Source organism: Ornithodoros turicata, chromosome 8 (genome assembly GCF_037126465.1).
Source record: "Ornithodoros turicata isolate Travis chromosome 8, ASM3712646v1, whole genome shotgun sequence".
Classification (NCBI taxonomy): domain Eukaryota; kingdom Metazoa; phylum Arthropoda; class Arachnida; order Ixodida; family Argasidae; genus Ornithodoros; species Ornithodoros turicata.
The window spans coordinates 38,479,380-38,502,537 of NC_088208.1; the positions used below are offsets into that span (position 1 = coordinate 38,479,380).

The window sequence follows — 23,158 nt, forward strand, 5'->3', positions numbered from 1 at the left end:
AACGCAAGTCGTGGAGGTATCGGCATCAATACATAAACACGAAAACGCCCCCGCTCTTGGCTTGCAGCCCATAGTTCACGCACTTATTCTGTCATATTTATTGGCATTATAGAAGTATAGCCTTGCTTTCAACGTCGTATCATGTCCGACGAAAAGGCGCCTGATGAAGCTGCTTCCGAGCAGCCATCGCCATATGTAAGAGAGCTGTGGAATACTCCTCTCGTTGTTGCCACACGGTTTGATTGAAAATACTGCTTTCGTGAAAGATGTTGCGGCCTGTACGCTTGTGTTAGACCGAAAACATGTTTTACTCAATTTCCCACCTAGAAAATAGAAGAAATCAACCTCACGGAAACCGAACGGCGTTGCTCTGGAAGTGCGGTACCTCTCCAGGACATCTACGTCGCCTACCAAGTGGAAACAGTGTGAGAATACGTCCAGTTGATCCCAGGACTTCAAAGCTACAATAACAACTTTTCTTTGAATGATGAATGAATAGGGAGTTTCGTGGCCAGGGGCTAAATAGCTAAAATACGTGCACCTCACCTGAAATATGTCAATACATAAATTATGCAAAAAAGAAAAACCATGTGCACTCTTAAAGCAGAACTTAACCACATGCACACCCTTAGCCAAACCATCATCCCAAATGACATTGTTCTGCCCCGACTGGTTAAAAACGGGAGGTCTTTTTGTGACACTTAGGCAGTTATGTTAGTTGTCACAAAAAGGCGTACCCCCCGCTTTTTCCACAAATCACGAGCCATAACGGTATCATTCTGTGCAGTGGCTGGCCTCCAGTTATGTGGTGAAGTTCTGTGTAGGATTAACGAAGAGTTCCTGATAGCGTTGCGAAAACAGTAAAAATAAGTTTGTTGTTTGAGTTGCTCAATTATTTTAATCAGTGCCAGCACTCAGCAGTACGTACTGTAATAGTAATCGCTGTGCTCCAGTATCAGGGAGCCTAAACAGACACTTTACGTCGTCTGGAGACGATACAGCGACTTCGAATGTCTACGACTTCACCTCCAGGAGGGCTACCCGTACGTTGTGATTCCACCATTGCCAGAGAAAAAGGTATACATTGTCTTATAAGTGTGGTGCAGGTTAGAGTTTCATGCACCAGGCTTTTGGAAAATGAAGGTGTTACTGTGTTTCAGGTCATGTACCGCTGGCAACGGCTTCCTGCGGACAGGCTGGACCCAGACTTTGTTGAGCGGAGGAGAGTGGGTCTCGAGGTAATCGTCTTCCAAGATAGGAATGTTAACTAAAATGAAACTGAGGAAGTGTTTAAAGCGGGACTCCGCAGCAAAATCACCACATAGATTGTGACGTAGCGGTAACCCTTAGGGTGTCAGGAACATACATACGAAGTATCGTGTTCCCAAAGTGCGCAGATTTTATTCAAACGAATTATTACGAAGTGAGTGCCTTGTCTCTGTGAAGCAAGAGGGCGCTGAAAGCAACACTGCCGACGTCACCCGTCATGGAAGAACGCGAGCTTCGTAGCAGACGACAATGCTGGGTGACTTTGCATTTTGGTTTTGGTTTGGTATTGTCATCATTTACGAATTAATCACTCGCACAAAATGAATGCGAATGTTGTATTCAGTATCAAGGGAGTGGTCCGTGTTCGGTATGATGCTCAGCTATTTTTTTTTTTTTTTCGAATCCTCGCAAAGTCTCCCATTAATATCAAAGTGTACTTCTGTTGCATGTTGTCAGTTGCATTAGCTTATAGCATTAAATCAAAACATACTGGCCCAACCGTGTTGTTTCCGCGTTTCAGAACTTCCTGCGACGGCTCAGCAACCACAACGGTTTGTGCGCAGCCCAAGCCTTCCTCTTATTCTTGATGAAAGATGCCAGCTGGCGCGATAGCCTAGTCACTGCGGGCCTTCTGCAGAGGGCTGACAATGCTCTACGTTCGTTCAGCGCTTATATGCGTCTCAAAAGCCCTAACACGTAAGTTTTCCAATGCGTGCTGCCACTGACTAGAGCCCCGAGCTTTCCGCGATTCTGCAAAATCTCGCGGGCTTGGCCGCCTCTCGCGGAACCTGCTGCTTCCCTCGGAATCGTGGAACATACTCGATGCCTTGCAGGATTATGTACGGATTTCAATCGACCCGCGACATTTTCGTGGCTTGAACCCGATCGGTCACGACTGCAGTGCTTGACACCACTGATGATGGCGCCGCTTACACAGCTGAATGTGCCGAAAGGTAACGACGGCAATGCCCGGAGAGAGAGAGATTGACAGAGTTTGAGTCAAGTTTTCTTCGTGCACTGTAAAGTTATGAAGGGCTGGAAAAGCATGTTGGATTAGTCTGTCTGCGATCTTGGGAGAATGCTGCACTTTTTTTTTTTTTTTTGCTTATTTTCTCTTACCCGTGTAATCCCCCAGATCTGTAAATCCCACTTCGCGGAAAAGCTAAGTTTTCACCGTAGGAAGCAAAGGGCTTTACTCATGACGACCAATCGATATCTAATACAGATGTGACGCGATGGCGGCTGGGGCGAGTGAAGTCATGACTGCAAAGGTTGTTGATTTGCAGAGAATTTGAAGAAATGAAAAGCTACAGCAGTGAGCTCCAGTCCAGCATATCCAACGTGCTCAGAATACGTGCCGTAAGTTTCGATCCAGCACCTACTTATTCTGGTTTGTGTCAATGCCTCGTAGCTATTGTGGTGTAGACTGTTTATAGTAAACCACATGGATGGATGTCACAATGGAAAAATTCAACTCTTATAATAGTAGAAGTCAAGGCGGTGTGAGGGGATATCTCAACAGACGGGCACGTACGAGCATTATCGTACTTGCTCTTACGTGTTCCATACAAGTCTTACCGTTACTGTACAAGTCTGTAGGCATGCATGTAGCTTATGTGTTTGCAAGCAATTCCCCCTCAAAGGGCGTGTCTGATATCATGATTAAAAGCGTTAACACCCCAGTGCCGGGAAGCTAAAAAAGACAAGACACATTGCACTGATCAAAAAGGGTTAAAAATTGGGCTGTTCGGTTTTCTAGAATCATGATTAAAAGCGTTGTGGCCCGGCACTGGGGTTTTAACGCTTTTAATCGTGATTCTAGAAAACCGAACAGCCCAATTTTTAACCCTTTTTGTGTCTTATATGTTATCTTGTCTGACACATGGTGTTTGGCACTTCCTAAACATGTGCCCTTAAGTGTACATATACAATGAAATTTCAGTGATAGGATGACAAGTCACATGACTCTTGCACAGTGCAATTCTTTAGGTTGTCAGAGCAAACCAACAACAACAACAATTGGAAGAAAACTTGCAGTTGAAACGCATGTCATGTGACTAATGCGAGGCTATTCGCAGAAATTGTCCGACCGAACGTATGGGCTGCACCAGCTGCACCAAAATTATGGCCGAGTGCTGAGTGAATGGAGTCGGCTGGAGCGAGGAGCCTGCGGAGATTCCTTCCAGCGCGCTGGGCAGTTCATGGACAAACTGGCTCAGTGCGCTCTGCCGTGGCTGGAGGAACAAGAACCAGTGGCCGATCGCCTCAAGGAGTACCTCTTCTACACAGAGTCCCTCAAGTGAGCATGCGCTGTACACCCTGCACAGACATCGCGACTTCTTCGGCCGTGACCAGAAAGTCTTGAGAAAAACTTACTACAGGTAGTCCTTTTAAAGGAACAGTGCAAGATAAAAAGAACAAAGATCTGCTTTCGATTGCAGTGGAATGTTAGATCACCCATAGCGTTTTAACATGAGGAATACAAGCTTATAGTCGTGTTCAACTTAAGAAGGAAAAGAAATCTAGTCCGTCAGCTCTCAAAATATATTACCGCGCCGCAGATAGGATGGCTGGACGCAGAGAGGTCACACTCCCTCCTGTGCCAGATAATGTAATCCACTATACACACTCTGCTTCCGTATTGGCTGTTAGGACTGGCCGCATGACGCTACGCTGCAGCAGAAAGTGCGCTCCCCTACTGATGGCGCTGCAGTATTTCTCCTGGCGCGCTATTGCATGTCCTTATCTCCAATGGCGTATGTAGTTGACGGACTAGATTTCTTTCCCTTCTTAAGTTGAACATGACATGAGTGTGCACAGCAGGTAGTTTATCCCCACATGTGCTAAGCATGTGTTCCTTGGTTCATGCAGCTGCTATTGCATGTCCTTATCTCCAATGGCGTATGTAGTTGACGGACTAGATTTCTTTCCCTTCTTAAGTTGAACATGACATGAGTGTGCACAGCAGGTAGTTTATCCCCACATGTGCTAAGCATGTGTTCCTTGGTTCATGCAGCTGACAGAATGTTCAGATGCCCATGTGACGAGACATGCATGTACAGCTCCTGTCAACCTTAATAATAACGCTGGAAAAAATATGGTATCGTTCCCGAACGCAATTACTGCCACCCCTGGTGCGATGAGGAAATCTTCATGAGGAAATCATTTTTGTCGTTAGTACTAGTACAAGGGACGTCCCTTCTTCTGTCATGCAGTGCCATCGATACCACAAGATCTAGTATCTACAACAGTGCAATTGATACTGCCAGACTGCAGTGCTTACTATATGTTGAAAGTGCTGCTGCTGATGTCAACAGTCTGTAGTACCGAAAAACAAATTTGTTGTACTGTCAAATTTATTGTTATTTTTTTTAATATACCAAATTTGCAAAAACAAAAAAAATTCAACATGAGTTTCTTGGCATCCTTCGGAACATGCCGAAAGCACTAGCTGTAATGTCACTGGTGACATCACTAGCAGGAAGGGTAACTATTAATGGCAATCATTAGTACCTTTTAATGGTAGAATTAGTAGTGCCGTCAAAAACTAATTTACAATTTTGCACTATTAATGAGGATGTACTATCGTTTGTGCTTGACCTCGATTAAAAACCTCATTAAAAAGGTCAAACCTGTACACCCCTCCAGTGCAGTGTGTAAACATCACGACGTGCTGCAGTACGAGCTGGAGAAGAAAGAGGCCCTGTCCACAGCTAGGGAGACGCAAAAGAGCCAAACAGTGAGTGAAGCTTGCAGACGACTGCACACATACACAGTTTCTGTCTCTCTGTCATCACTCTTGTTTCCATCTCTCAGTCTTTCGAGGAAGTTGGTGAACAGGTATTTCCTGAAGCATAAGACATTCTACATAGTGCTCTTGTAGGTAGCAGAAGGTTGTCTGTTCCAGGGAAGCAGTGGCCTGGTGTCCCGCCTGCTGAGTCCCACTAGTACGTCTGCTAGTCCAGATCAGCAGGTGCAAAGTCTTCACGGGCAGATTCACCTGCTTTCGCAAGAGAAACAGTACGTACTTCCCCCTTGAAGGGTCCCTGTTACTATTAAGTATGCTAAGTAAGTAGACAGTAACATATAACGGTCCTTTACTGTGGATCGATCCGCTTTCCAAAGTCACCTGCGGACGTCGTTAATAGCAGACGTCGAGCGTACAGGGAGAGTCAAGTCCGAGTGTTCCGGTGTCGGAGATTTTTTAGCGTTATGTTTGTAAGTTATGTATATAAAAAAAATCTATTGTATTTGGGCACTGTGCTAAAGATGTTCTACTGTGGTAGTTTTTGTGTAGGGCCATTGTTGGCAGTAAATTTTTGGTCACATGGACACTGACACATGCTCCTATACAGTCTGCAGTGATAGGTCCTATAAATCGATTGCTTTAAAAGTGAATTTTGTTCAACTCTACACAATGGTTCTGCATGATACGTAGCTGCCATTGCATCTGAAACATTGTAGACACTGTTTTTTAGAAGAAGCAGTCCTGCTTGTTGCTTACAAAAGGAGGATAGTGACAAAATGTGAATAATGCAAATAGTAGTTAATCGGCTCATTGACTTTGTGAATAATGTCCACAAAATACTGCCTTGACCCGCGCAGGGAATTCTGCGAAAAGGCCCGCGCCGAAATGAAACAGTTTCAGGAGCAGAAGGATGCGGACGTTAGGGAAGCCCTGATCTTGTACGTCATCACACAGATGAAGCTTTGTAATGATGTGAGTATTATCGTTATATATATATACCTCTGTTATGCAATCGGTTCCTTAATTTTTTAATCAATTAATTTAGTGGTTTCAAATATGCAGAAGTAATCGGTGCAAATTTGCAGAGCGGAACAGTTGCTGTAATTACCCGGATTTGAAAAAATGAAGCCAGTCTGTAAGGTTATCGATGGCAACATGTAGTTAGAGCCTGAATTTTTCTGGAAATGTTTTTTTTTATATGTATTATTTATTTAGGTAAATTTTTAAATTGGGTTTATTTTTATTGATTTGGGTGAGAATCGGGGGGAAAAATACACGCATGCTCTAAATACACGCAAATGTTTGAGAAATCGGGCTCAGTTACTCAAACTAACTGTACTGGTTCGGTACAGTGATGGACAAAAGTTTATGGAACACGCTCCGAACACGCTCCATCGCATTCCTTCCTCAGAGTGATACGATTGCAGGACAGTGCGTAGGTAACCCAGTCACCTGTTTTGCAAGTCCGTACGGTACAAACGGTGATGTAACGGTGGTGTGCAAATTCGGGGAAGAATCCGGTTAAACCCTAAACTTCAACGCTCTACTTATAGTTACACGATTGCTGTGCAAATGCACATAGCAAGCGTCTTACACACTTCTGCATATCATAAAATAAGTGCAGGAAGGCACTGTGCACTGTCCAACCGTGGTATTATTGAACGACGACAGATAATGTTCATTCCACATCGAAAGTATGCTACACTTGACAAAGAATTCAAAGGTCGTAGAGAATGGCCAGTATGCTGTTTACTACAAAAGTGCAAGTGGGCAGTACATTTTCAGAACTGATGTCCATAGCCACTTTGAGAAGGAAACAGTTTTAGTAGAAATAAAATATGAAGAGAGATAAAGCTTTAAAATTCACGTGTGCTGAACGGTGATGATTGACATTTAAGAAATCATAATGCAAGGGGCATTATAATGAATGAAACTGTAAATAATACTGAACCCTTATAGTAGTTAGAAAAAGTATGTACATATAGTATGGTGAAACACAAACAGCCAGTGGCAACTGCAACAATTCTTAGATTTACAACATGGATTAAGGAAAAGCTGAGGTGGGGTGAAATGTGCATTACCCATTTATTCATACCCATTAGGTGGCAATAACAATATAGTAATAACGATACTTGACTAACCATTTCAGGCACTGTCAGTGTGGAGAAGCCTACACGAGTGTTTTGAGAAGATGTAAGGATCGTTGCTGAATCTCACCACGTGCACATTCCTTTGTCTTCCATTAAACATTGTTTATTGATGTACACACAACGTAAGAGTTCTCAAAATCACTACAGAATCGTTAACACACAATTCATGTGACATAACTAAAAATATGCCACCACTCACAAGCTTGTAAAAGCAACATGTACAAAACTCCAGAAGAGTCTCAACGTAACAAAAGGACGAAAAATACTATAACAGTTTTGAAACACACTCATTTCAGTCCTTCCCTTTCCCAATCTCACTCACTCACTCATGACTCTTCGATACCTTCATCCGGCAGTACCTCTCCTTTTCTCTGTTGTTGGCTCCACATTTCAGCATAAAGTCCACCCAGTTCAAGTAGTTCCTCGTGACTAGAAAAAAAAATAAACATACAAGAGGGTGGAAAAAGTATCGATTACAATTCAATCAACGACATACCTTCCAGCTTCTGTAATCTCTCCCTCACGAAGAACTAAGATCTGGTCCGCATGAATCACAGTCGATAGCCTGGAAGATACAAACCACTTTTAGCCAGCTGCCTCTGTACTACTACGCTGAAGTAGAAATCAAGGAGGGTAGTCAGTAAGGTTAGGTAGACACTGAGGCAGACATAAAGTAGAAGGAAAGTAGACAATAAGGTAGACAGTGTAGTGTAGTGTAGAAGAAAGGAGGAAACAAGGAAGAGAGGAAATAATGAAGAACATCGGAGAACTGATGTTCTGAGGCTGGAACAACATAGAAAGGACAAATACATACAAAGCCTCAAATTGCCTAAGAAATTAACGATGAAATAAGTTGAAATAAAAGTGAAAGGAAATAAGTTTAGGTAATAATCGAGGCCAATATAAACAATGTGGAAGGAAGGTAGATACAAAGTCCACATAGAAATTAAGGAGCATTGAGACTGGGTAGAGAAACTGAGGCAGTTATATACAATGGCCTGGCAAAAAACTAAGGACACAGCCCATTTCTCCTTCATCCCATCATCATCATCATCAAGTTAAGGCAGAAACTAAGGCAAGGAGAAAGTGCTCACCTGTGTGCTACAATGAGCGTTGTCCTATTGCTGCAAATCCTGTCAAGGGATGCCTGGATGTTTCGCTCAGTCTTTGTATCGAGAGATGACGTAGCCTGGGTGCAATGATGTCGAGGATGACACATCAATTACAGCTGCCCCATGTACTCTGTCTAATTATCGCTTCAAACTGTTCAGCATCGTTACACACAGTTAGATCTCTGTAGAACAATGCCATTTACAGCAATTTTTTTTTTTATATATATAGCTAGCGTAGTCAAAATTAGTTTATTCCCGTGCAAATTTGCATCTATAATGTCGAGGTATAAGAGGTGGCTGAAGGTGGGTGGGTGAAGGCGAATACAACGAACAATGTTGTATAGTTTTCTTGCAAATGCCAACCAAATATAGTATGAAATTGTAGCAGCAGGTGCTGGCACACACACACGATACATCTGTCATACGATACATCTGTCATTTGTCCATCCACTTACTCTATCCATACACAATGCAGTATACCAGTACTGGCTTTCAGTTTGTTCTACTACAGTGCTTAAAGGGACAGTCAACATCCAGAAATACATCTGCGACACAGATACCGCTATGCTTGGCATCGGCTGATAATCTACGTTGTTAATTTTTTCGTCTGAAGAGTGCTCAAATACTAAATATTAAATGAATTTCTAAAGATCAGCGCTGCTTCTGCAGCTGCGGAGGCTCCGGCGACAACGAGATGAGCGTGACGTCACTCCCTAAATAGGAGGAATGAGGGGGTCACCAGCCCCCGTGGCATAGTGGTTAGTATGATCACTTTCCACGCCAAGACTGGGAGGCGATACAAGTTCGAATCCTAGCACCGGATGTGATCTCTCAGGTTTTCCCTGGGTTTTCCAAAGACTTTCGAGACGAATGTCGGCACAGTTCCCCCTGAAGTCGGCCCAGTACGCATACTAACCCTCCCCCTGTCCCCCAACCCCTTCCTGCTGTCCTCTCTCCATCTGTCCACGACTGCACGCCGCTCATAGCCGCAGTTGCTCCGCGCTGCTAACACGGATTTTTTTTTTACAAAAAAAAAAAGGCACCGTCTAGACACCTGCACCTCCGCAGTATCCCTTTTCTCGAGGACCTGCTCTGATTGGTGGTGTAGGGAATGGCGTTTTCGCGTTTTTCCAGAGAGGGAATTCCTGCGTACTCTCAGCATCCGGCATCTGCTCCCGTCATGTATTCCATCGAATGGCAGTCAAACTGCGCCACCATATTCCGAGATATTCGATGCCGTGGTCAGATGGAGTATTACACCAGCAGCGTAGTTTTGAAATCGACCGGAATGGATGCCACCGTCGCTTTAAACGTGCACGCATGCAGCAATGTTGATTCATTGAGCTCCACAGTACCTCATCAAGCAGTATGATGGCAGGTGCCTTCAGTATGGTGCGAGCAATGGCGACTCGTTGTTTTTCTCCACCAGACAACTTCAGTCCTCTTTCACCTACGATGGTGTTGTAACCCTGAGGGAAGCCCTGGATCTGGTCGTGCAGCTCTGCCGCGCGTGCCGCGTCCTCAACTTCGGTGTCGCTCGCATCTACCCGGCCGTAACGGATGTTGTACCTGTTTTTGATGGCGATTAATTGACTCTGTTAATCTGATGATCGAGTACGTAATTAGGGAGTGACCTTTTTCGGGTTAAGTGCCGTTCTCAGATTCGGCAAAAGGCTGCCGGTATCACCTTCTTACCGGCAACCGGCAGAGCGCGAAAATAACCGGCCTGGTGGCAACCCCATACACGTGTAGGTGAGGTTGTTAGATTATGTAACAGAACGTGGAAATTCTGATACATGGTATGCAATCGATATCCATTAACTGCGACGCTGTGCACATCGAAAGCTGGTTACTCAAAGGGCGGTAAGTCACAACACGGCAGCATTCCCAAAGTGCCTTTTGCAGAGCACATTGACAGCTTTACAGTACAGCGACACTTACAAAGTAACGATATACATACATACTGCGTTCATCTGGCAACTCTAACTGATAGAAACTCTGCTTTGCTGTTGTGCACGTCATTCTGCTGACACTTTGATGGTTCAGATTAGCCTTTTCACAGTATGTACTAATTTCAGGAGGACCTCATTATAATAAGCTGCAGAGCCTTTGCCTTCACCTGATGTCGTTGTTAAAAAGCACCGTGTCTTGAGGAACAATACCGATGGCTTGTCGGAGCGAGCGCTGTTTCACCTGCAAGAAAAGGTTGTTTGGATACGTGCGAAGTTTCATCTTTCTTAAAAGGTGACAGACCAGGAAAATTGCATCTCCAAATATTTTTTGCGCAGTTTACCCATTTTAGGTACGACCACATGGGGGAATCTAGTGACGCCAACGGTCATCATGTTTGATTACGGCTTGATCAGCCACACGGTGTTTTCAACAACTACAGTAGTCAACCAATTTTCTGGACTTGGTGGTGGCTGGAAAAAAAGTCTGAAAGCCTGCCGCATGTGGCGCCTGCAAACACCTGACTCCTAAAAGTGTCATCGCTGCGGCGTCACCTAGTGGTACGGCTCGAAAGTGTTATACCTGTCTCGCCTAGGATTCCAATTACCAATCCAATCCAAGCACACAATCCAAAATGGTGGTTGCAAAGTTGGTTGCAAGGTGGTTGCAAAGCCACAGTGCCCAAAATAGTCATGTTGGTGCTTGTAGTCAGAAAAATCAGTCGGCTACTGTAATGCTGTACGTTCACCATGCCTGCGGTCGACGGTTATGGACAGTTGCAAACTTTCCGGCTGCAAAATTTAACGCACAGACATGCCTATAGCGTGGAAAGCTGACTAACGGCAGCAGCGTGCACAAACAAGCGCGGGAGAGAGCCCCGACTCAACTCCCGAAAGTGCCGACGCACCGGCAGCGCCACCTAGAGGTACGGTTCAGAAGTTTTAGAGCAGTCTGGCCTAGGATTCCAATTGCCAATCCAATCCAAGTGTGAAATCCAGAATGGCAGTTTTGAAGTTGCCACCGCGGTGCCAAAAATAGTGGTGTTGGTGCTTCACCGCATGCGTTTTGGTCTGGGAAATCGAGCCCGATATGCCCAGGAAAACAGTCGCAAAATCCCCCTTCCCTCGTGGGAGTCCGAAGTATCGAACAAGTCTGAATAATCGGCATCTGAAAAATCAGTCTGCTAGTATTCCAGCATATCTGAAGAGCAAATCAATCAACCGACCGTAGCAATGTCTTGGTCATCAATGTAGATATTTCCGCTTTGCACATTGTACAGGCGTAGCAGGAGTCGAATTATTGTACTCTTCCCTGCCCCTGAGGGCCCCACCTGAAAGCACGAAAGGTATAATTAATTTTGTTACGATTAATTAGTCGAGGCAGTTATTAGATTTCCAAAGGCTGTGCGTACGATGGCCATAGTTCTCCCAGCTGGCACATCAAAGGAGATGTTTTTCAGAATGGGACGCCTGAAACAATATTGCCCATTATGTAGAGCACTGTGGCAAAGGATATGAAGACTTGAAAGAAATGAAGTCGCTTACTCAGGCTCATAGGAAAAACACACTTTGTCCACTTTGATCACACCTTTAGTGACTTTTAACGTCGGTGCGTTCACTGCGTCGACAACCTGGAATTGATGTTAATATTAATTTTAATTAAATTAATTAATGTTAATTAACCATAACTGAAGTTAAAGTGTACCTCCGGCCTGATGCTGAGTAATTCGAACATGTTCTCCATGTCGATGAACGACCTTTGTATCATGCTGGAAAAAAAAAAAAAAGATCAGCATGGGCTGCTATCTTTACACTTCTACTGCGCTGCCACCTGCCAGCCACTTTTCGAACTGTGAGTGTCACTGTTGCCAGCTCACACAGTCACTGCTGTTTCAAATTTTTTATGTATTCCACTTTTAGCTTCTTCACTTCACTCTCCCTTATCTCTTCATGTTAGTCTAGCAAACGTTACATATTTTGATCACATTGTAAAAATAAAAGACTGTGTTTATCATGCAACAAAGTTTGCAGACTGATAGCCATTTATCTGAAGTTTTGTTTGAATTTTTTGCGGGCATTATGGTCACGTGGAAAAAAAATTAAAGATCAAGCAAAATCACACACCAGGCATTTTCTATGGCCCGTCTCGCTCAAAAGCTGACGTTCTTTCCTGTGTGCGCTTCAGTTTCGTATCACTACACGCGGGTGGCATCAACACACAGCAGAAGAAGATTAGTGCATAACGTTAGCATGTCGCATTGTTGTGGGCAGCGCCACCTTTGTGTGGCGATCTCGACGAGAAGCACACACAAGAAAAAATTGTTTTTGTGTGATTTTTATTTCTTATTTTTATTTTTTTCTCTACATGACCATAACACTCTCAAAAACTTCCAATGAAAATGGCAAATAAGCCTGCAAACTTTGATGCAGGATAAACACAATCTTCTATTTTTACAATGCGTAATGTGTGCAAAATGTGTAATGTTTGCTGGACTAACCTTCTATTTCTGCAACAAGGAGATTCAGCTGTGGTGTAAGAATCTGGCCACGAACATACTAGTATCAAGGTCTTCACCGTACATTGCCCATTAGGGCAACAAACTGTACGTACGGCAGAGCATCATTTCTATTTTCTTTCGCACCATCCTTTGAACTTGTCCTCCTGCTCGAATTTGTAACAGAGACATGAAGGTTTGATATGACCGTCTTACCGGTAATATGTGCCAAGGAAGTTGAGAGGCTGATAGAGCTGCATGATGTAGGTGAGAAACAGAACATAGTCTCCTACGGTCAGTCCACTTTGATGTGTCACCACCATGTGGGCACACAACAAAGTTCCCGTTAGAGTACCCAAGGAGATCACAACCGTTTGAATGATGTTTAGCAGGTTCAAAGAGGCGTTCGTACGCCATTCTGCCACCTGCAGGGTAAAAACACGAAAGGAAGCATTCTGTCCTGTGCCGTAACGCTATATAATAGGGGTGTGCGAGTACCAAATTCTAGACTGCGAATAGTTTTCGAATATTTAAAATCCACTGCGAATAGTTTTCGAATATCTAAAGTTCACTGCGAATCGAGTACGAATAGTTGGAATCAGGATTTCGAATACTTTCGAGTAATAAGAACTAACACGTCACACATTTCTTATTTATTTTCTTCCCACAAATGTACATTTTGGAGACTCTCAAACACACTGAAATAGTTGAACCTTCACTTGGTTTTAAATTCAGGCAGTCTTGGCGCACTAAGGTACACTTAACACAACACTTCTTAGTCCAGTCTAAGCACACTGGAATACTCTGTTCAGTTGTTGTTCAACAGTTCACAGGTTGTCGTGCAGAAATGTCAGCTGCCTGACATGCTCAGGGAGTAAGGCAGCTCTGCATGGTGTAGCAACATTTCCTGCTGCTGAGAATGCCCGTTCACAGGAAGCTGACGTTGCTGGAATGGCGAGGTACTTGCGTGCTAGCCTGGATGTAGATTGGAAATTTATCCAGTGGTACGTTCCAGTCTTTCACCATGTCGCGGAGAACCGATGATATTTGCGTCGCAGTATGCCTTCCCGAAAAACTACGCGTGTCCAAGTTGTACCGCTTCACTTGAAAGCTGTGATCGACGAAGTGGCACGTTAGGCTTATGAAGCTGGCGTTCGAGCGTGACGTCCACATGTCGGACGTGAATGACATGGACTCAACACCATTTTGTAAGGCGGTTTCGAGTTCTGCTTGAACTTCTCACCTTCTGTCGTGAAAGAGTTTCGGTACTAGCGTCCGGGATAGCGTCGTTCTTGAAGCAGGGCAGTAGTCTGGTACCGCTTCGGGCAGAAGTTCTCGAAACCCGCGATCCTCGACCACACGGTACGGTTGGTAGTCTAGGGCTATCATGCGTGCCACTTTGACATCCAATGCTTCTTTACGAGTACGTGGCAGCTGTCTCTTTGTGGCGAACTTGTCGATTCTTTGCTGTTCCGCCTTCTTAGCCTCAGGTTTCTTCTTAAACTCAGCATAAAGTAGGTGATGTCGCTTCAGATGATTCACGATGCTGGTTGTGGACCCCGATGGTGTCTGGATGCGCGCAGAGCACCGGTTGCAACTAGCAGAAACTGCCGATTCTCTTTGGAAGTAGTCCCACACGGCGCTTCTGTTTGTTCGCTTCGCTGCCGCGTTATCCTGCACAACTTCACAATCGTGTCCATCATCCTGCAGTTTTTCAGTTGTACACACAGCCGAACTTGCCATGCCCTGCGCGACTCGTGACTGCGTCTCAACGGTTTCATCAGTTGCACGTGGTTTCGCTTTGGGAGAGGAGTGGCGAGGAGCGCGAGGAGGAAGCTCACGCGCGATGACGTCACCACGCAGCGCTACCAGCCTAGCAGCACGCGCGGGTGTCTTCGCGTGCATCTCTGCCGGTGCGCAGATACTCGAAAAATATTCGAAAATTGCGAATAGCGAATATCCTTTGCGAATATCAACCGAATATAGCGTATTACTCGATTCGTATTCGAAAATTCGAGTACTCGCACACCCCTACTATATAAGATGACTCGGACCTGAAAAATATATTTATAAGTCATCATAGTGAAAAGTACTCATAGTTTAAGAATAACTGCACAGGTATCCAGTGTTGTTGTTGAAGTACTCTGGACATTGCTGTGAGCTAATGTCAGGCCCTTCCAGAACTTGACAGTGGCTACCTTTATTGTTAGCTCGTTTGTAAAAATCTAGAGCTCTGTGCTGTTGATGGAACTTCGCTTACTTGAAACTTTTCCACACACTCCTTGTAACCCTGTACTTCGTATTCTTCAGCATTGTAGTATTTTACCTGAAGAGAGAAAAGTGCAAGAACCATCATCACCAATCACTATTTTATGTCCCTGAGACCCTTTAATTTGTCGACTCACTGCCACTACTGCAAAGACTGCTATGAATGATGACTATTTGAGCAACACGGCTTACCGTTTCAAAATTAAGCAGAGCGTCTACTCCTTTAGCCGTGGCAGCATTGTCCAACAGGTTCATGTCGCGGCGGTACTTTGTCCTCCACTCGGTGAGAGTGATTGTTGATGCTGAAAAAAGGACTCGGTGCTCATGCCACATTTTTTATTGCCCGCTTTACTGCTTTGCTTACCTAAGTAAACTGCCATGGTAACGAAGATTATTAGCCCAAACCATGGGTTGAAGAAGCCAACAAAGTAGACAACTGCTATCAGAATGTCCGCGATGGCGGGCAGAATGTTGAACAGGATGTAGCTGGAAAGGAATCAACTAGGATTTACAAAATTTACGAGTTTGTGAGAATCTACAGCGCATCTGGAGATACCCTGTCATGCAGTTTTTACCTGAGCAGTTGCGTAACACTGGATGTTCCTCTGTCAAGAATTTTTAGGACTTCTCCAGTTTTCCTTCCCAAATGCCACCTTAGAGACAACCTAAGGAGTTGAATTGATTTGCCATCTGTTAACACAGGTACCAGGTGGAGCTGGCTTCCATCTTTTCACTGCTACTACTGCATGCCTGTGCCGCAATGCCAACTGCTGGCCGCTCTTTGAACCATGACTATCGCTTTTGCAAACTTAGCAGCGTAACATGCGCACAAAAAATGTACTTCCACATAGCTTGACAGTTACAGCGTGGAGAATGGGAAATTCTCCCACGAGGAATCGTCAGAAACCTCTGTGCCTGTTTGTTTACGGAAACAAATTATAATGCAAGATGCTGCGGGAGAAAAATGGTCACCCGCCCCTTCCTTCCCGTTTCCTTTTTGCTCTTCTTTCGGATAGCTTTGCATTGCAATCATGTTGCTGTTATCAGCAGAAGCTTGAAAAAGGAAAGTGAAAGGGCAGGTACATGGCCTCCTCGCAATGCTTCTTTCGGAGACCTGACGGCCAGCAATTTGAGCTCCTCGAAACCACTGTTTTCAATCGGTTTTTTTTTTTTTTTTTTATTCGGGCTGTTACCATCACGGTAGTAAATGTATTCTGCAATAGATTGGGGTAAATCCGGCACGCACTTTCTGTTTCCGTCAAAGAGATGTGAGGTTCGACCTGGCAAATTTCGGAGTTCAATTAGGAAAACTCAATTTCTCGCAAATTAAATTTCATAAAAGTGCTCAGATGTCATGGCAAAATCTCCCAGCTTTGACCCCATAATGCGTAGATTTTTAATATGGTTTTTCATAACGTTAGGAGAAACACACTGTACGTATATGGGAGACAAAAACCCCCACAGTTTGTAACAGAACTCTTCAAGCAGGGGAATGATCAATTCACGACTCCTCTAACATAAACAAAACGAAAAAAGTCAGCACAACTGACAGGTGTTACCTGTGGTATAACATGAGCTGACTTTACTTGGCGAACAAGTGCTTATATACAAGACAGACCCGTGTAAGTGTGTGTAGAGCTCCACTTGAACCTCTCGGACTGTGTACTGCTGCACGGGAATCCAGAGAAATGACCTCAGGTTGTACAGTAGACTGCTTGACCCTAGAAGAAAGTATTCATTAGAACAAATGCGCAGCAACCATCTTGTTGTGTGTTGTTGTGTCTTAAGTTGCAATTTGTCCTACCTTGGCCCTGAAGAGTCCAGAGGAGCACGTAGAGAAGGATATATATCCACGGAAAAGTCATATGGCCTTCATCTTTCAGACTGTCAACTGCATGTCGAGAAAAAAATGTGCTAGCCTTCATGTTAAACTGCACTCAACACTAAGTTCTGGGACACTTTCAACATGCTGTTTCCATTAGTATTTGTTGACACCACCTCATGAGATTGTTGTTGGTGCACATGGACCTTCGCATGAAGCAGCACTCAGTTTGTTTTATACCGTCCCTTCTGGCATTTTTGGCCTTACAAATGCTGCTTCGGAACTATTGTAATCTATTCAGTTTGGAAGAAAAAATAGATTCGATTCCAAATGTTAATATAGAATTCCATATTCAATTTTGAAATTGAATTGAATATAGTACAATTATTCCGTTCGGTATTCAGAAAATCCAAATATTCGCACAGCAATAGTAAAATAGAATGTTTAGGAAATTGTGTAGTACCGCATACCAACTTTTTTGTTGAACACCGGAATGAATATGTTAATAGCACGTCCGGAAACAAGGATGATAAAGCAGCAGATGACAAGGAATTGCAGGAGGCTTTTTCTCCTAGGCCATAAGAATGGAAGGAGTAGCCGCAGTTTCCCGCAGAATCCTCTGAACGTGCTGGCACCTTCTTCTGCATGCTCTAGTAGTGGCTGGCAGGAACAATGAAATAGCAGTGTGACATACAAAGAATAGGTACACTGTGAACAGTTGATTTTTTAAAAGCAGCCGCACAAAGATTTTGCTACAAGCAGTTGCTCCAATGGGCATTGCATGAACGAATGAACGGTTCTGCAACGTTGCAGAACGAATTCATTCATGTGAACTCATGTGAGCGTCTGATGGTAAGTGCATGGGTGCGTTCAGTAGGTGCCCCTGAGCGTGAGTGTTTCAGACTTCACTCACTTAACGCAACACAAGTGCCCCCCGCGCACCCGAAAGTGTGAGACTCTGTGCCGCTTTTTGAGCTCCTGTTTCAAATAAGTGCACGGAAGCAGACGACAAGTGCCCGTGTGCTAGAGATTTTTCCGTGACATACTTCCTGTTCAGCGGTGGCGCGACGACCTTCGAAGTGTGGGTTCGGAAACAAAATACGAACTTTCTATGTTACCCAATGCTCCGATTTCAGTAAACTGTAATATTTTTATAACTGTTATCATCCTTCTGTATTAGTAGTGGACAATTTCGACACTGCTACTGGCAGTTATTCGCGGGAAATGCGGTGCTTTAGTGCAGACATCTTCACGCCATGCAGGCTTTCATCACAGTAAACAGCTCCTATGACACTCTGTTACAAATTCCCATCTTTTCCATTTCATTCGCTGTTACTAGGAGAAGTCTTCACAACCTCAGCCGTCTCTCCCAACGTTACTATAGGTTCAAACTAAGCCAACGTGTCCTCCTCCTGTGCACTGCATGAGCAGACGACAGGAAGCAGCATCAGGGAGCGAGCAGTGTAGCGCTTCAGAGTTGCTTTTCGCTGTTTAGTGGCCGCTCCGGGAGTGTCATACCCCCGATTTGAGTGCGTCAAAAGAGGGGCACTTACTTAACGTGCCTTGTGTTAACACCAAGTATAATGTAAACTGCACCCATGTACCATGTGAACGACCCTCATAGCACCGGTACACAATGCATTATGCCGAGCAGCACGCTCAATCCTTGGATGATGAGCGGCCAGACCCCATATAAGACGCAAGCCTATTATAAGACTATATAAATGACTAGTGCTTGTTAACAAATGACTACTGTTGGGGAAGAATGTTGGGAACTTGAAAAGCAATGTTCCAGCTGAGCGAACTTTGTCACTTTTATGGCACCATGTGTGCTGCCATGGGCCTAAAGGAGGCTGCACGGCCGAAGCCCCACATTTTCTAACTTCACCCGACATGGAAAACACTGTTACCTCCCGCTCTGGTGATGGGAACTGGCAGAACTGCACATAGTCGCTCGACTTTGGGACCGAGGGCGCCACCAGTCCAAAGATGAACACTGCCAGGGTGAGGAAGAATCGCACCGCAAAGAAGGTTGTCTCAGCACTGTCTCTGTCTCTGAAAGTGGAAAGCCGAGGTTTCATAGCTGGTGACTCAAGTTGGTATAAGAGTAGCAAGCCAGCCCTAGCTTGGCTAACCTCTCTTTTATCTCATAATAAACAAACAAACAAGTTGGTATAAGAAAAAAAAAAAGAATAAAGAAATGTGCAATGCTAGATGTAAGTTTGTAAAGTCACAGAACAAAGCCAATAGAAGACAAAACGATGCCTCTTCTTTTTTGACACACATTACTTTGCCTGACTGCCCCCTACAAAAATTTTGAAAGTTCTGTCTGTTGGCTCAACAATCGGTGATTAACACTAATATTAACTTATAATTTTTCATAATACTAAAGTTTTGACCACAGGAGTGCTCCCTAGCATTTGTGCCGTGTGCTGAAATCTCTGGCATGTGGCACATGATGTTCTTCGTGGTGGATGACGTGTTTAAGCAGCTTGCACCCTGTCAGCAAATTGCTCACATCCTCAACCCTCTCCAAAGAATTCCTATTAGCAAGAGTCCAAGATATCAGGAATGCCTATGTTTGTCACCAAGAGAAGATGCTTGCCATGTCTCTCTGCCTATCCTTGTGTGCACGAGCAGTCATCAAACTGGTGGACTTCACTTCAACTTACACGTGCAAGAGAAACCACCATGATGGACTGTTGAGTCCCATAAAAGACAGCACTTCCAGGATGAGACTTGCTGACCAGAAGAGCAGCAGGGGAAGGCCATGGCCATAAGTTGGAATGCTGGGAAGGGCCCAGTGCCTCTCCAACGACGTCAGCGCAGCCGCAGCAATCCACGCTGGGAAGAGACAAGCCGCCCACACAAAGTGGTGTCCCATCGGAGTGCCCCAGACAAACAGCGTACATACGCGTACCCATGTCAGCATTGCAAGGGTGAGCATCAGAGAAATCTGCAGCAAAAAGGACTGCTTTGTGAGTGAGTTGACTCGGTGAACTATGCTGCTTGCATCTACTACTAGTCAAATCATTGGCATTTAGTACTCAAATCTAAAACCGAATCTATTCTAAGCTGCGAGGACAGGTGTTCAGGAATGTTTTCACTGATGACTGTGGCTAGATGTGATGTAAAGTGAACAAGGGATACATATAAAATATTCATTTATTGAGCTTCACCTCTGGAACGTACTACCTTCTAAAATAAGCTGATTATATTTTGCGTGTAATTTATGGTTTACTCTTTCTTTTTGTTTCATCAGCCTGCAAGGTCTTGTAACTGAAGGTAAATCGCACAGAAGACATGGCACTCACATGGATCCGGTAACCGGCCTTGCGCTGGAGTAGCCGGACGTCTAACGGCGTAGCATATTTCCTATAAATCCCCCACTGTATGCCACCGGCCACAACCATGAGTCCCAGAATGAGTGGTGGCACCACAGTGTCAATGAAGCACTGCGACAGGCCGTTGTGGATCCAGACATCATTCAAGGTGACGTTGACTGGACAGTACAGCATTGTTACAGTTCACGCTCCCTTCTTCAACAAGCAAACCAGAGCATCTGAGGAAAGAAATTGAAATATGCTGTAGCCTGTTCTAAAAATTCATCTGCAAAACGAAAGTAATGTCAAAACAAGAGCTGCTGGGCGGAGCCACTCAAGAAAGCACGCGATTGGTTGCGCTCTAGCCAATCACGGTAGTAGGTTTAAGAACCTCCTTGTAGCTTTCAAGCGCTTTCAAGACAGACTGGCATGCGTCACAAGGCACAATCGCACGTTTTCATGGCACAAAACCGCTTGAACTTTCAACAGGCATAATGACGCAGTGTATATCCCCGCTACAAACGGCCAGTCTCCGCTCCTGTTTGTGTATGCTAATATTTTAATACACTCAGTATGAAGGCGTTTTTCCGTAAAAATGCAATGGATCACGCGCAATTCGTTTTTGTCTTCGGTCACTTGAGTGCACCTGATCCGCCTGATCACCCGATGCAGCCGGCTCTGCCCCATCAGCACTTACGCAGCATTGACATCCTGCGACTGATAAGGACACAACTTCTACATTGCGAGGGCATCTTACCTGTTACAGTTTTGAGTCGCGTCGGTGTTGTGTAAGTCCCTCGTAGGCTAAAACGTCACCTTGATTTCCTGTTATTACTTACTCGCAATTTCATGGGGGCCGCCATTAAATGTCGTGATGCTATGTCACTCCCTCTCCCGTGGGTTACGAAATCACAGTATGAGAAATGTTTTATAATTTCGAAACAGAGGGTTAAACATTACCAAAGCACTATAAAGAAAAAAAGTTTCCGAACAATTATTTTCTTCAGACAATTTTTTACTATCAGGTCACCAAATGAGTTCGTCCGATTCCAACCCATCGGCGAGGGCGCCCGAAGCAGAAAAATGAAGGCGAGCATTGACTTCAGCGTACTTTAAATATCAAATTTAATATTTCCCTCAGTAATAACTAGTAATTGCTGCATTCGCACGTATTCGACAGGTAGGTCGTGTTCAGTTTTGTGTGTCTATCTATATAATTTTCTGTTTCATTTGTCGTACACGGACCTTGGAATGGAATTCACCGTGACTCGACACACGTTTACTCAAAGTTCACTTTTTCTCACATTTACTGCATTGTTAATGTTTCTCGAGATAATACCATGGTTGACATATGAGATAGGTGAAACGTGCAAGGTTGGTTCCGCATGCATGTGTAATCTAAGAGCTGTGTGCGTGTGCTCATGTTCATTACCTCATTTGCTATGTTGTTGGTATGCATTCTCACTGATGTCGTGATGGGGATACAAATTATATCAATTCCTCTGGTAATGGTCGTCAACTGAAAACGCTAGCATTTGAAAACTGTGCATTTCTGCTTAGTACGAGATACGGCAAACTAGGATGCTGCATTATCCCATGTAACGAAATGCCTTGTATTCTCAGAGAATCATACTTGTACTTTGTGTAGAAATGTTTGCTTATGAAATGCTTTATGATTCTAACCTACCGTGTTGCCGAAATGCGTGACATGAGCTTGTATCATCGCAAAGAAGTTACGTTACAGAAAAATATGTTCTGCTGCCAGGCATATAGCTGTTGTACCAAGTCGTTCGTTGTCGAAGTTAAATGCATACGAAAAATTACAAATACAATAACACATACAACAAATTCAATGCATGGCAACGTGCAAAACAAATTTCTTTCTAGTGTTATTGCATCTGCTATAATAAAGACTGTATGTAAAGTAGACAAAAATATAGACAGTCACTTTTGTGAAGTCTTCTACAGCCTAGCTTACCACTTTATTTCGAAGCAACACTCATAATCGGGGCACATGCTCTCCATCTTTTGCTTATCTGCATCTTTTTCTCAGCATCCAGTGTTACTATATGGTATCGTTTATCTGAGTACTTAACCTTGGTCTCATTCTCTTTATATCAGATAACAGGATGTCACTGAAACCCAAAAGGATAGATTTTGATTTTACATGGGAGCAGTTGAGAGAGACTGTTGCTGGTGTTATCACCCTAGGAAAGGTCCCACGATCTGTCTGGAATGATCGTTTCTCATATCCTTTCCGGCATGCCATGCAGGTGCATGTCAGTTGCTAGTTATCTATCTATATCAAACGTTGTTTCTGTGTCAGGCCGTGATAAAAAAGTGTGTCTATCCTAATCATATGGCTATTAGGGTTGTCATGAGATGGCCCTCCCACTTTGTGAGGGAATTGCAGCTTCGAAATTGTGTGGTTCGTATATGGAACGTGCAAGTCAGTATCCTCCGTCACTGCAACACCACATTCAGAAGTTATCACACACTGAAAATCTGACACTTTCCCATAGTCCCTACATGTGCTATTATGTGGTACTATAGGAATTGCTGGGGAGGTGCAAAGCTTGTCTGTTCTCATGGTAATGGACTTATTTTGTCCCTGGGAATTTAGAAATTTTTCTGTGACTCCAATGAAGATCACTCTGAATGTCCTCCGAAGTACCTAGTACAGCTTGGGACAAAAGCGTCCGCGCCCGTTTGTCGCACCAATGGAGAAATGCAACACACCGGTGTTCCGTAAACTTTTGTCCCAAGCCGTACCATGACCTTCTGCTGTACAGTCTTGGGTAGCAACTGAGTCACAAGTAACTTGTAAAAGTAACTAGTTACTTTTTGCAGTAACAAGTTACTCTTCTACAAAAGTAACTAATAACTGTAACTAGTTACCACTTTTGGTTAAAGTAATCGCAAAATGTAACCGTAACTAAGTTACTCAGGCATTGCAATATTTTCCACGCATTACTTCTGTAACATGGTTTTGTCGTGGCCTCAGATGCCAACTGTAAAAGTA

At 44.1% G+C, this 23,158-nt stretch overlaps 3 protein-coding genes across 6 annotated transcripts in view; 2 read left to right on the forward strand and 1 right to left on the reverse strand.

Moving 5' to 3' along the window:
* Positions 1 to 7,288, forward strand: LOC135367261 (sorting nexin-4-like). Of its 3 annotated transcripts, none has more exons than XM_064600436.1 (12): positions 1 to 195; positions 328 to 425; positions 954 to 1,077; positions 1,161 to 1,238; positions 1,790 to 1,965; positions 2,556 to 2,628; positions 3,348 to 3,568; positions 4,918 to 5,008; positions 5,086 to 5,109; positions 5,153 to 5,289; positions 5,875 to 5,989; positions 7,167 to 7,288. In XM_064600436.1, the coding sequence occupies exons 1-12, from the start codon at positions 142 to 144 to the stop codon at positions 7,212 to 7,214; spliced, it is 1,239 nt and encodes a 412-aa protein (XP_064456506.1). In that variant the 5' UTR covers positions 1 to 141; the 3' UTR covers positions 7,215 to 7,288. The 3 variants fall into 3 exon arrangements, with proteins under 3 accessions (XP_064456506.1, XP_064456507.1, XP_064456508.1); XM_064600437.1 differs by having other exon boundaries at positions 2 to 195; positions 5,177 to 5,289; XM_064600438.1 differs by lacking the exon at positions 5,086 to 5,109 and having other exon boundaries at positions 4 to 195; positions 5,177 to 5,289.
* On the reverse strand, positions 6,742 to 21,011 carry LOC135367258 (ATP-binding cassette sub-family B member 6-like). Its single transcript, XM_064600433.1, has 21 exons — positions 20,894 to 21,011; positions 20,128 to 20,375; positions 19,486 to 19,769; positions 18,724 to 18,868; positions 17,284 to 17,473; positions 16,796 to 16,882; positions 16,610 to 16,712; positions 15,567 to 15,656; positions 15,356 to 15,477; positions 15,184 to 15,293; positions 14,984 to 15,049; positions 12,940 to 13,148; positions 11,934 to 11,997; positions 11,774 to 11,859; positions 11,641 to 11,698; positions 11,455 to 11,559; positions 10,399 to 10,472; positions 9,635 to 9,848; positions 8,262 to 8,356; positions 7,664 to 7,732; positions 6,742 to 7,596 (listed from the first exon to the last, which is right to left on the reverse strand). The coding sequence occupies exons 2-21, from the start codon at positions 20,329 to 20,331 to the stop codon at positions 7,494 to 7,496; spliced, it is 2,478 nt and encodes an 825-aa protein (XP_064456503.1). The 5' UTR covers positions 20,332 to 20,375; positions 20,894 to 21,011; the 3' UTR covers positions 6,742 to 7,493.
* The window catches only part of LOC135367259 (cullin-2-like), an 11,399-nt gene continuing 9,066 nt past the window's right edge, over positions 20,826 to 23,158 (forward strand). Inside the window, exons 1-2 of one of the 2 annotated variants that reach the window (XM_064600435.1) lie at positions 20,826 to 20,924; positions 22,258 to 22,383. In XM_064600435.1, coding sequence (XP_064456505.1) covers positions 22,266 to 22,383 — 118 coding nt within the window. In that variant the 5' untranslated portion in view covers positions 20,826 to 20,924; positions 22,258 to 22,265. Of the gene's footprint in view, positions 20,925 to 21,201; positions 21,317 to 22,257; positions 22,384 to 23,158 lie in introns of those variants that run through there. The other variant, XM_064600434.1, reaches the window with a different exon arrangement.

What these genes read in the sequence shown, in the direction of transcription:
- LOC135367261 (XM_064600436.1), top strand. Translation starts at nt 142, where the DNA reads ATGTCCGACGAAAAGGCGCCTGATGAAGCTGCTTCCGAGCAGCCATCG. An exon ending in AGACGCAAAAGAGCCAAACA is followed by an intron (nt 5,009 to 5,085) that starts GTGAGTGAAGCT and finishes TCCATCTCTCAG; the next exon opens with TCTTTCGAGGAAGTTGGTGA. An exon ending in CTGCTTTCGCAAGAGAAACA is followed by an intron (nt 5,290 to 5,874) that starts GTACGTACTTCC and finishes TGACCCGCGCAG; the next exon opens with GGAATTCTGCGAAAAGGCCC.
- LOC135367258 (XM_064600433.1), bottom strand. Translation starts at nt 20,331, where the DNA reads ATGCTGTACTGTCCAGTCAACGTCACCTTGAATGATGTCTGGATCCAC. An exon ending in CTTTTTAACAACGACATCAG is followed by an intron (nt 9,849 to 10,398) that starts GTGAAGGCAAAG and finishes CATCAAAAACAG; the next exon opens with GTACAACATCCGTTACGGCC. An exon ending in CCATCATACTGCTTGATGAG is followed by an intron (nt 8,357 to 9,634) that starts GTACTGTGGAGC and finishes CATTGCACCCAG; the next exon opens with GCTACGTCATCTCTCGATAC.